Here is a 16574-nt window from a genome sequence, read left to right on the forward strand (position 1 = left end):
ATATCAATTTGAGAAAAGGTCTTTGTAAATTACGTTCTATCTTCATATAAAATTAACGAAATAGGGTATACAAAGGCTATACACGCATCATGTCATCAAATACCATCAACATTGGGACTGTTTTTTTGTTGAACTATTTTTTTTAAACACTGTTTTAGTTAAAATACAATAAAAGCAAGGACTAAAAACTAACCAATCTTGTAGAAAATTGATTCATTAATCGTATAAAATTGTCTGGGCATGGCTAAATATTCTATATAGCTGGTAATATTCGACGGAATATCAAAATCGGGCAATATGTACAATAAAACTTGAATTAGTCAGTATATTTGCGGTATATTCGGCGAATGAGACCGTATATTTCGGTATATTCGATATATTATCGATAAGATCCGGTCATACTGAATTTAACCTTTTAAAATTAATTTTCGGCCCGGTGAAAAAAAGAAGCGCAAATACTGATTAAAACAGAGGCATCCGGGTAAGTGGATATAAAACAGTTTCACTAACCAGCCATCATCAATTCAGAGTGTTATCAATACGGGAAAACGACTCTTTTGGCTAGGAAATCAATTGGAGAGTCGCACGTACGCCACGCGTTTTTTTCCCACTCCAATAGGAAATCGTTCTATGAATGTGTGTGTGTGTGTGTGTGTGACTGAATGATGACGAAATTGAGTAAAATTTAAGGTTTAAACTCGAAAACCGGTGAATTAAAGATGTGCACCTGATGCCATATTTGGCTTTTTGCGTCATCGAAATATTCTCCTAGCAACGCACGGCCTTATGTCCGATTCATTCATATCTTCAATACATGTGTATTTTCCCATACAATTTATGTGTTCAAGTGTGTGTGGCTGTGTACAGGTTGTTGTTCGTGCCACACAAATTTCTAGAAGTGCGTGACTGTGTGTGTTGGGGCCCTGAAATAGCTCGCATCTCGGTCCCCATACCCCCCACAAACCCCTTGAAAATGCGCTTGGCAACAGTACCGAGTTTCCCTTTCGAAGGCCGGCCACGGCAAATGCATTTCCGACGACAAATCCCATTCTTCGATATCTTATCAACAACGTCTTAAAACCGAACCTCTAATCTTTGCGCTTACACATGCATATGTCTGTACATAAATAGTACATATTGACGAATATTTGCGCATTACCATTGATTGTGAAATATGTGCATAGGACGTTTTCCATTTCCTCTTAAAGAAAACTTTGATAGATTAAAGAATATGAGAATATTTTTTGTTTTAAAAAGATATTTGAATTTGGCGCCTTGGCTTATAATACTAAAAAGTGGTCGGAATTCCCATTTGGTATTTAAGATGCCAGATGTGTGACGACAACGAGGTGGCGCTACGGAACGTTCAGCAACATGCAATTCGTATGATGATGTTTATGAGCGCTACCTCGTTGTCCTGATACCCACTGATTTTACAGTTTAGGGGTGACTGTGTATAGACATCCAGCAACATGGGCGCAGAATGCTCAAAATTTAAAGTACCCTGTAAATTATATGAATTTATAGTCAAAGACTTTGCATGAATCAGATAATTTCATAATAAATCGTTATTGGACTTTTCAACTTTAAGTAGGGTAAACAAACGTCCACACTCGGCATGTAGTAACCGGTTTGCCAGCAACATGTGTACGAATCACTAGCAACAAACAAGTAGGATTAGGCAACAAACACCGCGGCCCAACACCGTTTCGTTCCACTTTGTTTCATTCCAAGGGGTCCAAGAGGGTTAATCACAAAAGCGCGGTCACACTCCTCGGGGCTATTTGGCATTCCAAAACCAGAAACAACAAAGAGTACCGTTTTGGGAGCTGTCCGCGTAGTGTGTGTCATTTTATGTGTGTGTTTGCATAGAAATAGAAATTTTTGTATAATTTTATGCAGCTGAAAGCCAGTTCATTGCAAAAGCAACGTATGTTTTCTTGCAAATGTGCAAAGCTTAGCTAAAAGAGCCTTCAGACACATATGCAACCCCCAACCTGCAGAAATATGAAGAGCAGCTGATGTGAGAAAAATCCCAACCACTTTTTATCTGGTGTGTGGGAAAAATCGATCCGAAAAACAATCAAAAGAAGGAGAAAATGTTGGCCTAAGCCCCAGGACAACTACGGAAATCAAGAAACACTTTCAATTGTGATAGAAATTGCAGTACAAATTAATTAAACCTAGCGTAAATGGCCGAAAAAACGAGTTTTATAGCGAAACTTTTTTAACAAGAACAAATCAATCAGTCAAGCTGCCAGGCTACAACTTCTTCACAAGAATATTTTCAAAGTGCAATAAAAACCATTTTCAAATAAAATAATTCATCTCAACATTCCTGCGCAACAGAAAACAACAAAATGGCTGTAAAAATGTAAGCAACAAATAATTCAAACAATTTTATTTTAAGTCTTATTGCAAAAGAAAATCAAGGTCTTCCACACACTTTATCTATCAATCTGGTTTGGCAAACTGTTTTTCAGTCTCGGATGATGTTTTGTTTGCCAAAAGAAATAAAATAATATACAATTGAGGCATACATACAGAATTTAACATACATACGAGTACTTTTACGCGTACATATGAAGAAATAATTTACGTGTTTGTTCCACTCTCATTCCGTTTCACAGCTGTTTGGCTGGCATTGTGTGTGAGTGCGAGAGAGTCAGTTTTGAGGTCTCTCTGCTTGCTATTCATAGGTTGTTTAGAGAAGAGGGTGGGCTCAGGGGCTGGAGTGTGTGCGTGTGTATGTGAGTGGGGCTATGCTTTTTATGCAAGCTGTACAGCCATTGGAGGAGGGCGGTCTTTGTTTGGCAACTTGTTTTAATCAAACTAATACATTTAGACTCACTCCCAAGTACAGTTGTACTTGCCCGTGCGAGAACTGTGAAGATGATGCCTATTCCTCTATATTTGCATACGAAAATGTATTTATTTATTCTTTTCATTTTACGTCAATTGTTTGCTCCTCTTTTCTCCCCCTCTTTATTCTACATTTTCATCTTCCCATTTGTTTTATACACTCTTTCTCTCTCCACAATCATTGGAGTGTTCCACCGCCAACGTTCCTCTCCCAACACAGACTACTGAAAACAAAGGCCTTTGAGTGTGTGTTGTGTTCCCATTCGGATTTTTGCCTCATACATACCCCATACCAATGCAGATGCATACATTTTCACTCGCACACATAAGCAAAAGCTTGGTATGGTGTGTGCGGGCTTGAAATTGCGTCAGCCAAAATATAAAGAAATACTTTATAAAGCTCCTTGCTGCTGTTTGGTTTCAATAACTTTTGGATAATTTTGAAAACAAGTTGTTTCTTTTCGAAAACAATTAACAAGTATTGCCTTTTGTCTGAGTTTCTTGTTTTTGCAGGCTCTCTTCCTCTGCTTGATTTCACCTTCAGCGATGTTTTTCTGTTTTCTGGGTCATATTTGTTGATTTCAATTTGTTGCGCAGCCGTAGAAACCAAAAAGAGCGCTCTGCAAGCACACAAAATTGCTTAATTTGTTGATTTTCATAGTTTCTATAGCCTCTAAAAACGCTCAAAAAATGAGGGGGCCTCCAACCACACACACACACACACACAAACATATGAACACACAAATACAGAAAGTGCGTGAGTGTTCGTGTGGCGTGGGTGCTGTTACTGCTGTACCGTTGTTTTTCTTCTATTTCCCTTCCCACTGGTTAAAAATCTACCTTTTCGTATTTGCTTCTGTCTCTGCTTCGTTTGAAATGGAACGGATGGGAAGAGTGGAAGGCAGAACAGCCAATGTCCGTCCTTAAATTAACCGTAATCCATCTGACGTCTGCCCTTAAACCGTCATCTATTAAGATTTCACTTGCGGTTTAGGACCAGGAAGGCGCCGTCCCATCCGTCTGTTTACCTGTTTTCTTGTCTTTGCGGACAAGTCAAATTTCTCATGCAAAAACAGAGTGTAGCTGGACGGACATTTGACGCGACGATGCGTCGGCCAAAAGTGAAATTTAATGCCTGAATTGCCAGTTTTTGGCTGGGCACCAGCTGACAGCCAAACGAACCCAAAAGAGTTGGCTGTAAGCATATCAAATGGTTACCAGAAAAAGCTCTCAGCTGAACCAATCAACCCTTCTTCCCGGTAATCCCCCAAACACCAGCCCGTGCCAAGCCATCGACTTTTTGTAGGGCCCACCCCTTTTCCGTAATTTGAAAAGGTGACGAAAAATTCCAATATCCCTGAACCGTTGAGAGCGAGAAAGAGGCAGCTGCTGCCGGCGCTGTTGCACCCTGCAGCTGCTGCTGTCTGCCTCTCTGTGGCATTTCTATGGGTTTTTGTGGAACTGAAAATAAAGGCAGATAAGATCGAATTGCTTTATCGAGCTTGCGTTTACGTCATGGAATGTTACGAAATGTTGGCCTGGCCTGTCCTGTCCTGTCCCTGGCCTCTCTTGTCCGACTGATGATAAGCCCGTTGTTCTACGGAGTATAAGTCATCATGAGACATTGCCAAATGGGGATTGCATTTTTATCTGTTATCAGTATCACCGACATCTACATAAATGGCATGTTCCGCCTGGGAACTTTGGATGTGGGTGCGTGTGTGTGGGTGTCTCTTATCTATCTATAACTGTCGGTTCAGGGAATTTATTTACCTATGATCAAACTATAATTGTCCGTCTAGGACAAGACTATAAGTATAATTAAAGTGCAGTTAAATTCCAATGCCAGCAGGCAATTACAATGACGTAAGCCTCAACACGCCATGTAGAAAATCCCTGGTACAGAAATGTGAACTTCCTTTGTCCCTCAGTGAATCACAGTGCCACAAGGGAACCTTTAAAGTAATTCCCTCTACTGGAAATGTTTGCCCCTGCTACATTTTTGGGGGGACCCAAAGTCCAAAGTAGTCTTGTACGATTAGCCCATGCTTATCATTCCATTGGACACGCTCGGCGATCGCCCAAAAGTCGAGACTTTGCTTCGACGGAAAATTGCATTTCCGTTGATAATGAACAGTCCGCTTTTGAAGTAGTTTCTGAACTATGTGTCTGAGGGTACACCGGCAATAATAGATAATGGGCAATGCAAATTGTATTCAATAGGTTCCATTGACAGACAGTCGAGAGACTCGACAGACAGATAGTACCGTGCATGTACGGAACTAGTAGAAATGGAATAGAACTGGCAAAGCTGGAAAGAAACAGACGCGCTCGTCGCTATGCTCTGCCCGCCCAAAGGTCGATCGCCGATGGCGGGACAGTTTTGAAAATGCCTATACACTACCAACACTCTGTGGAACAAGAGAGTGAGTGGGATGGCATGAGGCTCACTATCTGGGGAGCAAGAGGGATAGAGATTGAGGACAATGCCCGCTGATCGGTTGGATGCTTCACTATTGTTATTTCGGTTTAAGGTTATCTTTTTTGTTTACTATAGGAGCGTGCAGAGGAAGCCGAGGGAGTGGCCCAAAAAAAAAGAGATATTTTCTCTTGTTTGCCGGAAAACGAACATAAATTTCCTCTTCTTCGTATATGTCGTATTCGTATCTATTCCAGCACATGCCAGAGGAGAGCAGCAGCTGCTGCTGTTGGCGTTGCGCCTGCGCACAGGCTCTTGTCTTTGCCCCTCCCTCCCCTGTTGAGTCTTTGCTTCCCTGGGTGTCTGGTGGCGGCAGAATTTATTTAAATGTTCACCCGACGCCTGTCAGCGGGTTGGAACTTGATGCCTTTCGGGGGGTTGCTGAAACCAACCCTGTAATAAGCTGACTGAACAATTTCCTTCTGTTAATTATATCCCAAACCAAAGTCAAAAGTTTCTTTTCACCTTTTTTTCCCCCCTCCAGGGGTTGATAATTCCATTCGCGTGGAAGGTGGATTTCCCCATTCTTTGACTACGTGACTCCAGTCATTTTCCAGTCTTTCTTTGCATCTCTATTTTTCTCCCTCTTGCGATCGATATATCTCTTTCACTCTCTCCCGCCTGTCATCTGCCTGACCTTCATCGAATTCGAAAACTCATTCGATGACGATGATAAATGAATAAACGGTTTGTTGCTCGCTCGAAAGGCTCGCTCTCCTCTCCGAGAGCAAGGTGGTAAAGAGCGAAACGAAAAACTAAAACGTAATACTTCAAAACAATTGCCGTCCCCGCTCTGTGGTGATTATCTGTTTTTGGGGAGAAATATGAAAAATATTTAGTGTGTTGCGTCTTTGCCTGAGAGATAAACAATCTCACTTTCGTTTTCGAAACGCAGTGCTTTCAATTGCAGGCGGCGGCAGCTTAATGGAATTTTTACTTACCGCCGAAATTATTTCACACCTGTCTGGCAGAGGTAACGGCCACGCCCCATGTCGGCTGCCTTCCGCCGTTAAAGAAATAGGCAAAAAGTGAAATTTTTTTAAGTTGTCTTGTGTTTTTTTTACATTGCCACAAAAATATTATATATGGCCATAGCTCATACACACACACAATTCACAGAGAGAGACCTCTAGAGTCGTTGTATCTGTGTGCGTACGTGCTTTGCGTCAGCAAAGGAAAACGACAAAAAAATAAAACAAAACAGAAACTAGGAAAAAATTTCAGTTGGGAAACTGACAAAAAAAAAGTTTTTAAATATTTTGGTTTTTGTTGGAACCTGCAGTCGAGCAGAAAACCTTGGCTAAGATCAAAAGAGCGATAACTTTTGTACATGGCATATTTTGAAGGAATGGTACCTGTATGACGGTTGGGCGAGGGGGCTATTATGGCGGGGTGATGCCTGTGTGCTATAATTATGGCTAGCTAGCTGCCTCTCACTCTCTCTATCTTGTGGTGGAACAGAGCCAGAAGCATAACAGTTGAACTTTAACCCTACAAGCGATTGTTACCGTTATCACTGGTCGTTTTTTCGAGAGGAGTAGGGGGGCACAGAGGGAAGCTTTTGCTGAGCGCTTTAAGCTGCGATCGCTTAATGCCAGTCATGCACTGAAGAAACAGAAGCTTTGTGATGTTTTCAATATATGTGTGTGTGTGTGTGTGTGTGTGTTTCCCCCCCGAAACTAGTTTTTGGTGGGCGGCCGACCTTGAATTGCCAGCTAACTTGGCTTTAACCATTGTCTGCTGTTGTTTTGATACTGTCTGTGCTTTTGAGCTTAAAAATAGAACTGATTGGTAAACAACAAACCCAAACGGAAGTATTTTTTGAATATGATGTGTGTGATTCAATGCAGACATTTTCCTTGGTGCCTTTCAGACGATTCTTCCAATGCGTCATTGAAGCCCGCATCTGATTCATTTTTGTGGATCGGCCACCGAATGTCACTTGGAAAAGATGATTCAGGGCGCGGTCTTCTGGTTTCAGTGTGACCCCATTATAACTGAAACCCAAAGTCATCGAAAATTCGTGGTGGTTTACTTATTTCTGAATATTTTATTCGTCTTACTCGTCGGAGATATATGCACTTGGCGTACGAGTAGTTGCGTTGCCTTTAATAGCTGTTTGTTTTGTTAATAAGTAGCCTTGCTTATCTGGTTAGCCATGAAGCAGGTTAAATGCTTTAAATTGCTATGTTTTGTGGTTATTTTCGTATTCAAATTGAGGTTGCTACTGTCTGAAAAACCTTTGGCGCCACGGACGGACCCTGCGATTGTTGGGATTATTATTTCCTGAACGCCTCTCAGAGTCTTAAATCCCATCGAATCTATAAATATCTATGCGATCTGCTGGGCGGCTGTACTTCCATCGTATTTATCATCACTCTCTTGGCCCTATCCTATCCTATTCGAAACATCTGGAGACAATTGTTCAGGCATTGGTCTGTGTGGTGTTTTTGTTGTATGCCAACAGCTTCACTCGGTTGCGATTTCGTATTCGAGTGGCTGTGGGTATTTCGGTTTTGTTTGGTTAGTTTATGTCATTTATCATCCAATTGTTTACACGATTTGAAGTTTTTGTTTTGCTTCAAAGAGGAGAAAGCATTCGGAAGAAGATGAGCAGCAAACAAACTAATTTTTCCCACTTCTCCTCGTCTCATTCTTGTTTCGGTCCAATCTAGAACAAAATGGCGTCTGGGGGAAGCTTTTTACCAGTGTTGTTTGTTCAAGTGCTTTTTGTTTAGGTTTTCATTTGTTGTTCGACTTTTAATCTCAAGTTTTTGGGAAAGAACCAGACGGGGCTGGCGGAAGTGTGAAGTGATATTCCAGCACTTAGTGTATTTATTAGCTATATGTAGATTTCATGTTTGATCTGTCGTAAGACTTGAATTAATTTGCCTGCAAGATACTTGTACATTTTTATGTATATCTCGATCTATTTACGTGGTTTGCCTTGGGGCCACCCGTCCCGTCCGCCCACAGCCTTGTATCGGGCGCGACTCGAATGAAAATGTGTCGCTGTTGAGGTCGATCGGTCACTCAAAATAAAATGTATTCCAATGTCATCATCATCATCATTAGCAGGTTTATGGACGATACAAATGGTTTTCGTACCACTGTGTTCGATCCACACAGGTGTAAAAATGTGCAGGTTTTCGGTTGATTTCCCCCCACCAGTCAGTCGACAGAGTTCGTTGAAACGTATTGAACACGAAAATAACACAACAAAATAACAACAACAACTAAAACAGAATCAGTCAGAGAGTGCATTGCACTGTGCATGCATGCTAAACCCCCATTTCATTAATCATGCCATTTTATTTTTGAAACACTGTAATAATATTTTACTTTTTTTAATTGTGCAAACAAACAAAAACCTTTTGCAGCGAGTAAGTTTATTTTGAATATAGCCAAAAAAAGAAATCGTTAAAGCGTCAAGCTAAAAAATAAATAAGAAGAAGCTCTCTAAACCGAGCTTTGCTAAATACATACAAATAACTGTAACTGTAACAGTAACAGTGTTGAAAAACAGTGCTGGCCCAAGCGCAAGTGTTTCATTATCGTGACAAGCATTGAGCGAACACATAATAAACCGTAATTTCAAGCGCTTTTGCCCCTGCATTCAGTTTTTCGCTATAGATCTTTCTCTCTCAAGAGAGAGATACATAAAACAACAACTGAAAGAGATCAGCGTACGCCAGACAAAATCCGACTGATACGACAACAATAATTCATTTAATCGTTGCTATCGTTAAATTGTCCTTTGGTACACTGCCTACTAAAAAATATAAAAGTTGTTGTCCAGCCATTGTTGAGGGTGTTTTTGTTTGTTCTCTGTTTGCAAATTGTTGAAAGAATTGCATTAAGGTCACAGAGCTGCTATATCTTAACCGTATAGCCAGAAGAGTGCAACGCATATCCGTTTCTTAACGGAATCCTGAGCCCTGCGACCAGTGTGTGCATTACAAGTAGCAAACAGTTAGTTTTATTTTCGGTAGCGCTTCAGTTTCCATACTGCTCTCTCAGAGAACGAAAGAGAGAAGCGCCAGGTGTTTCCTTTGTTGTGTACAATATACACCAACAAATTCGAGCTGTAGATTGAGAGTGAGCTTTCTTTCGAGCGAGAGAGATAGTATCATTCGCTGATATCGCCCTCAGATTGGGAAGCTTGAAATTGTTGTTCCTTTTTTAAGAAAAAATTGAAAAAAGCTGAAAATAAAAGTCAAACAAGCGAGAGAGAGAGGACTGCGAGAACGAAAGCGAGACATCCTGCTCATTTCCACTTCTCCTCCTCCTCATACGCATATTGTGTGTGGCCTAGTTTTCTTTTGCAACGGCACTTTTTTTTGCTGTGTCTCTTTCTTGCTCGCCAGAGACAGAGAGAGTCACTCAGAGAGTGTGGTGTTACTACGTTAACTATATAAAAAACCATTTCCTTGAAACCACAATTCGAAACCTTAAAACCACCAACACAGGTACTAGGCCAGCCCTCACAATGTCTGTCCCTGTACGCTACTCTGCTGCCGCCGAATACGCCGCCGCCGTTGATAGTGGTTTGGAGAATACTCTACAACAAGAAGAGCAATACCAATACCAACAACAGCAACAGCAAGACCACCAGCAGCAGCCACCTACCAACCACTACGAGCAGGAGTACCAATACCAATACCAGTACCAACAGGAGCAGGATATCGAGTACTATTGCCAGTTGGAGGCGGTTGAGCGGCAGCGGCAGCAGCAGCAGTTGATGCAGCAGAGGACATCGATGTCGTCGTCGGTTATGTCAGGATTCGCCTTGCACCCCACCAGCAGCAGCAGCAGCAGGAACAACATGGACGCCAACAGCATTAACGCCATCCTGGTCGATGATGAGCAACCCTCGACATCGGCCCAGGCAGCGGCTGCAGCTGTTCTTGCCGGCAGCGGTAATGCTACCGCCGCCGGTTTGGCTTCGGTTGGGGGCAAGATGGGGAATGTCATGGACCACAATGCAGAGATGCCAACTGATTGGATGAGGATTGCGGACGAGGGCCGGTACGGGACCCCGGGTGCTGCTGGCTTGGAATATCAGAAGTACGATCAACAACAACAACAGCAACAAGAGCAATTGGAACTGGATCTTGAGGCCGAGGCAGGAGCAGTCGGCGGCAATGAACCATCTTCATCGAAGAAGCAGCTGGAGGATCAACTGCACGCTCTCACCTCCGACGAGCTCTACGAGACTCTCAAGGAGTACGATGTCCTGCAGGACAAGTATCACACAGTCCTCCTGCTGCCCAAGGAGTCGAGGGTAGGTCCCGACGAGATCTGCTCCCCACCCCCTGAAGCTCAACAGTTCTCATTTCTCTTCCAGCGCGAGGTGACTGCCGGAGGACGTGACGGATCCGCGTACGTGCTGCGCTGCCTGAAGATGTGGTATGAGCTGCCATCCGATGTCCTCTTCTCGGCTATGAGCCTGGTCGATCGCTTTTTGGACCGCATGGCTGTCAAGCCGAAGCACATGGCCTGCATGAGCGTGGCCTCCTTCCATTTGGCCATCAAGCAGCTGGACTTGAAGCCCATTCCTGCCGAGGATCTGGTTACAATATCTCAGGTGAGTTCCTGGAAACCTTTACTCCAAAGGGAGCTGGCTTTAATTTTGATCTTGTTGTACAGTGTGGTTGTACCGCTGGCGATCTGGAACGCATGGCTGGCGTGATTGCCAACAAGCTGGGTGTCCAGATGGGACATGCACCAATCACATCCGTGAGCTACCTGCGCATCTACTATGCCCTCTTCCGCAACCTGGCGAAGGAGATTGGCGGCGATTTCTTCAAGTTCTTCCAACAGCTGATCAAGCTGGAGGAGCTGGAGAACCGCCTGGAGATTCTGTTGTGCGACGTGAAGACCACCGTCATCACGCCCTCAACCTTGGCCCTGGTGCTCATCTGCCTGCATCTGGACTTCCACATCAAGGAGTCGTACACCCGCGGCAGTCCCGAACTAAAGCACGTCTTTGAGTATATTCTCTTCCTGCAGCAGTACATGAGGGTGAGTGTTTGTCTAGACGCGGCATTTCACAGATCTTTGAAGTGCGGATTTCTAATGATTTTTTGTTGTCCCTTTTCTTGTAGATTCCCGATCGCGTTTTCACCTGCGGCTTTAGCATTGTTTCGGGCATTCTGTCCCACTACAATGGTCAGAACAAGGCGCCCTACAAGCAACGGCTTGTCTGGAAGTTGTCCAGTCGCACGCTGCGCGTCTTGCGCCCGATCAATCGCTTCTCCTCCGACCTGCCCACCATTGAGGAAGGCATTTCCAATGCCCTTGACGATGGCCTGCGTTCAAGGTGAGTTTTCATTTCTAATAACAAAATTTCCCATCAAGGTTGGCCCTTTCCACCTTCCAATCTGATTTCTCCTGCAAAACATGGCCATAGAAATTGTATTTTTAGTGTTTTTCCTTTTGTTGTTGATGGTTTGACACACTCACGCATACATGCATGTAGGATCTAAATGTGTGTATATATACGATCCCAATATGTAAGCGAGCGTATGAACGTTTTTTGGCGTAAACAAGTTTCTAGAATATTAGCGATTCCATTATCAGGCACGGCACCCAAAATATCAACAACAAAACAGCCTACGGTGTCATGAGACTTGTTGGCTCGTTCGACCAGCCGTCTACGCCCCACACCCCGCCCCCTTCTGCTTAGCTCATAGACCTACATTATGTCGGTGTGTGCGTACGCGTGTATACGTATGTTTTTTGTTTTTTATTTCGGCAACAATCTTATCGAATCGAAATAACAGCACACGCACGTAAACCCCTGGGCTGTCCGGGGAACGGGGGAGAGGAGAGTATATCAACTTCCCAAAGGGAAAAAGAGTAGTAATGAAAGCAAATGCAATTTCAAATAGTCCAAATAGGAACGTTACAAATGCTAGAAATGTTTAGGAATTTATGCAAAATATTTTCTTATATTAACATCCCAAATGTCGACATTTTTATGCTACTTTTAATGGTCTAAAATACCTAAGGAGTGGTTATAACATAGCAGATCTCTTCCCATTTTAGATGCGTCTGTATGTACTATATACAGCGTATGTGTGTATTGGCTTTAGCGTCTGCTTCCGTTCGCAGTGATATAACACACTCAAATAGACAGCTGTTGATGTCTCTGTCCTTGAATTCTAGCAATGAACTTAGAATGCATGTTCAATGTCATTGAATGTGTTCCTCTTTGGTTTTTTTTTTGCCAGCTTTCTTTTATACCTTTTCTTTCTCTTAATTGCTATCTTATCTTATACTTTAGTCAAATGTTTTTTCGAATCGTTAGTCATAAACATTCGGAGAGTTCAATGCACTATTCGGAGGCGACTTTTGTATACGTGAATATTGCACTTGAGCGAAAGGCTTGGCAAATAATCAGCTGATACGAATGGAGTGGGTGGGTGGGGGGAGAGACCTTCGACTTGAACTTGAACAGGGGCCCCCTTTTAACTAATTGCCCCGTTTTGTTGTGGCCAATCAATCAAATGTTGTTGCGCAACGAACGAATTTTTGAACTATTTTCCGCTACTCTTTTTGCAGAACCGAGAGCATTAGCTCTGAGGAGGAGGAGGACTGGCCGACTTCACCCATAATTCCAATATTCGAACAATGTTAGTATCCAGCCACCCAGCAGCACCCCACACTGCAAGACAACAGCTGGAGCAGGATTGAGCCACGGAACGGAGACGGAGGCGCACGCGGGCACATCGCGCACACACATTCAATGGAGCCGCCATCTTCCTGGAATGCAAGGCAGCGGCAGCAGACACACACAAATATCCCCCTGCCTTGGAAGAAGAGAGGCCAAAGGATGAGCTGCAGCCAGAACGCAATTGTGTGTGTGTGTGTGTGCCAGTGTGTGGATTGAGTGAGCGTTTCGTGTGCGTGCGTGCATAGAGGAAGGTAGAGAGGTGATTGAGAGAGTGTGTGTATATTTTGCTAAACTGCATCATAATTCTTTTGGCATATACATATATATAGTTACCGCTGGTTCTAACATTTAAGAAACAATTGAGTTTTAGGCGGAGAGCGAAAGGTAGCACATCCTTGCCTCCTTATGCTAGAGCAGGTTGCCAGAGATGCGTCGCCAGGCGCACGTTAGAGAGGCACCTATTTTTCAATTTATTTGCGGCAGACAAAAAAATACGTGAAAAAAAATCAAAAGAAAAAAAAATTACAAAAAAAAATAAAACAAAAACGAATGCTGCGGACCATCATACAAAAGATTGATGCCGTTCCGGATCATTATTTGAGATCAGAGAGAAGGAGGAAACGATTGCAGAGTTGCCAGCCCCAACAAAAAAAACAAGACCAGACTCTGGAATGGGAATGCAATTTTTTGGTGGTAACGCTAGAACCGCAAAAAAAATATATCAAAAAACAAAACATTACAAAAAAAAAACATCAAAATCATCAAACACACAAAAAACCAATTAGTTTTAAAATCTTTATGTTCTCCCCATGTTTGTGCCGCTCTTATTCGTTCTGTTATACAATCCCCAATCAAAGGACCCACAAAAACACCAACAAAAAAAAATCATAAAATCTTAAAAAAAAAAGTACAAAAATTCTCTATGTATAGACAGACCGATATCCATAATTTTAGCCGCGCTCAAAAAAGAAAAAAGATTAAGAAAAAAAGATCGGTAGAAAAAACTATACAAAAATATAATTCGCCGCCTATATTGACTAAGAACTCCTAACAATAATAATACCAATTAAATTAAATCAATTATGCAAGGAGAAAATCCACGATATTGTACCAGTAGTGTGTGTCTATTAGATTTTTCTCTGTATAACAAAAAAGAAAACCAAACTATTTGCCGCCCGAAAAGAAAATACAAATAACTTTCATTATCATGCGATTCTGTGAGGAAATCTATTATTATAGAACAGTTTTCCTAAGAGACAGCTTCGGTCCAGGAATCAAACAATCACTAAATCAATCAAACGTATTGATGCTCGAAGACGAGCATAAACACGGTGATCCTTTTTTATATTTTACCCCTAACTATATTATACGAGAATCTACACTTTCTTTTTTGTTATATAATATTATTTAATTTATTAAACGATTTGTAAAAACTATGCAAAAACAAGACCAACAAACATATGGGGTAGTATATTAAATATCAGCTAAATCTTAGTTTACGAAAACCAGCAAAATTCGAACCGCAGACAAAACCGAAATTCAAATCAATCTTGAAGCGCGGCGAACTTTAAGCAGAAATTATGATGCATTATTTAGCAAGATGTACAGTGAGATATATGTAGAAGGAAAAGTAGAAAAGAGAGCGTGTGTGGAGAGCATAGACAGACATAAAAGAAAAACTACCGCAGATGAGATCAATTTGATCAGAAAAACATAAAAACGATTTGAAATTTTACAAATTCTCTTTTTTTAACATCTTTCCCCCGAAAAAAAGGGGCTTTCACATAGGATCCTTGGATCCGACACTTTTTCTGTAAATTTAAATAAAATGCGCTTGCCACTGTGTCGGCCACAGTGGCAGACACTTTTCAATGAGTATTTACAACAAAATCCAATGTTTTATTTAACTTTGTTTTTTGCGTGTGCGTGTGTGTATGTGTGTGTGCAGCAAGACGCGGACCGGGATCATCTCCCACACCCCAAAGTGCAGCTAACGAGTCCAGCGAAATGTGAGTACCACCATCCATCCACACCCCAACACCAACCGATACGTGATACACTCGGATGACAAATGTAAAATAAAACCTGCGGAATTTGCTGTAAATATTCCTTTGTTTAAACTTTAAACGATCCCCAACAATCCCCAACTGTTGTGCAATAGATTCGTATTCCCCCTAGTACATTTCCTCTTCTTGGCAATACTCAGTTTTGAGAAAGTTCAGCTCTGTAATGGAACACACCGTCGAACGTCAAGCGCTGAAAATAGGTGAAAGCGAACTTACTTTACCCATACGTATATTTAAGCGAAAGATAAATGTGTTCAATTGCCTGGCAAATCACCACAAGCTGAGAAACAAAACAAACAAAAACAAAAGCAACAAGATGTGAAATCAATTTAAGCTTAGTCTAACTTTTTGTAAGGGCAAACTGACAAATAAGCGAAAAATAATGATGAAACCGATGATACGGGATCGGACGCGGAAGATTAGAGCTAAGTTTTTTGTTTAAATGCCGTCGACTGCCACCATGCCACGCCCCCGCTGTGCGGCTGGTGGGCGGGCTGAGATTTCAAAAATACTTGCATGTATTTCGTATTTTTAAAACTAGCAAATTTTACATTTTATTTAGCGCGGAGTTAGTTAAATATTTGCAATCAACAACAACACGAAAAAAATCTCAATTATTATACAATTATTTTATGTTGAAAGTTCAAGGGGAAAAGAACAAAACCCCTGTACTAAGATCCAACACACATGTCTATTTATAGGTATACTTTTTAGTTTTATCATTTCCTCTTTGGAAAAGTTTGAGCTTAATTTTTGCGAGAGCATTGGTTGAGGTTTAGCCTTAGGATTAGTTACGAATTTTAACCGGACGCAAAGTGAAATCATTCTGTACATTATGAACCATTCATTTTAATTTATTCGAATTCACGGCCTGTAATTAGGTTTTAGTTTAAGTGGCGTCCCAAAAAAATCATGAACAAATAGATCATTGTGTTAAAACAAAAATAACGTTGTTTGAAAACAACTGAAAATCGTGATTAAAATCATTGTACACACATTACAAAAAATAAATGGAAAAAAGTATTATTAAATCGTAACCAATATCAGTTTTTTTTTTTGTCTTAGTCTTTTCAGCACAATTTTAAAAGTTTGTCAATTTGAATTCGATTTCGATAAGATGTAACTGTCGATAGTCATTGCCGGAAAATGTGTCGAATAACTATCTACGGTTGCTCGAAGATCACTATCGACATTATCGGAAAATTTAAGATTGATATTGTGTACATATATCAAAGAATACTTGGAAGCGTTTCGTTTTATTATTATTATTATTCCTAACGAAAATTATAAACCTTAAAGAATTTAAGCGCAGTTAATTTTCTTTTTGTCAAGTAAAGAGAAAGGATAAGATGGATCTACAAAAAGAAGTATTAGTATTATTAGCCTTATTTTTCGCGGCTTAACTCAGGCGGTTTTCCTGTTTCAATAAAGGGGACCTAAGTGGGCTAAGCACAGGTGAATGATATCGTGGATTTTTTTTAAGTTCAGA

General features: G+C 41.4%; 1 protein-coding gene and 1 long non-coding RNA gene across 3 annotated transcripts; one reads left to right on the plus strand and one right to left on the minus strand.

The window, feature by feature from the left end:
• The first annotated feature begins 391 nt into the window (after positions 1 to 391).
• CycG (cyclin G) lies at positions 392 to 14909 on the plus strand. 2 transcript variants are annotated; one of them, XM_003736351.3, is made up of 6 exons: positions 392 to 481; positions 9811 to 10625; positions 10689 to 10928; positions 10991 to 11365; positions 11449 to 11663; positions 12908 to 14909. In XM_003736351.3, exons 2-6 carry the CDS (start codon positions 9831 to 9833, stop codon positions 12981 to 12983), a joined length of 1701 nt encoding a protein of 566 aa, XP_003736399.1. In that variant the 5' UTR covers positions 392 to 481; positions 9811 to 9830; the 3' UTR covers positions 12984 to 14909. The 2 variants fall into 2 exon arrangements, with proteins under 2 accessions (XP_003736399.1, XP_001358263.2); XM_001358226.5 differs by lacking the exon at positions 392 to 481 and adding an exon at positions 1727 to 2374.
• LOC26533250 (uncharacterized) lies at positions 1851 to 4223 on the minus strand. Its single transcript, XR_001451630.2, has 2 exons — positions 3149 to 4223; positions 1851 to 3086 (listed from the first exon to the last, which is right to left on the minus strand). It is a non-coding gene; the product is annotated as an uncharacterized lncRNA (long non-coding RNA).
• Positions 14910 to 16574: the final 1665 nt, after the last annotated feature.

The sequence above is a fragment of the Drosophila pseudoobscura genome, chromosome 2 (assembly GCF_009870125.1).
Source record: "Drosophila pseudoobscura strain MV-25-SWS-2005 chromosome 2, UCI_Dpse_MV25, whole genome shotgun sequence".
In the NCBI taxonomy this organism is placed as follows: Eukaryota; Metazoa; Arthropoda; class Insecta; order Diptera; family Drosophilidae; genus Drosophila; species Drosophila pseudoobscura.

What these genes read in the sequence shown, in the direction of transcription:
- CycG (XM_003736351.3), top strand. Translation starts at nt 9,831, where the DNA reads ATGTCTGTCCCTGTACGCTACTCTGCTGCCGCCGAATACGCCGCCGCC. An exon ending in ATCTGGTTACAATATCTCAG is followed by an intron (nt 10,929 to 10,990) that starts GTGAGTTCCTGG and finishes CTTGTTGTACAG; the next exon opens with TGTGGTTGTACCGCTGGCGA. An exon ending in TCCTGCAGCAGTACATGAGG is followed by an intron (nt 11,366 to 11,448) that starts GTGAGTGTTTGT and finishes CTTTTCTTGTAG; the next exon opens with ATTCCCGATCGCGTTTTCAC.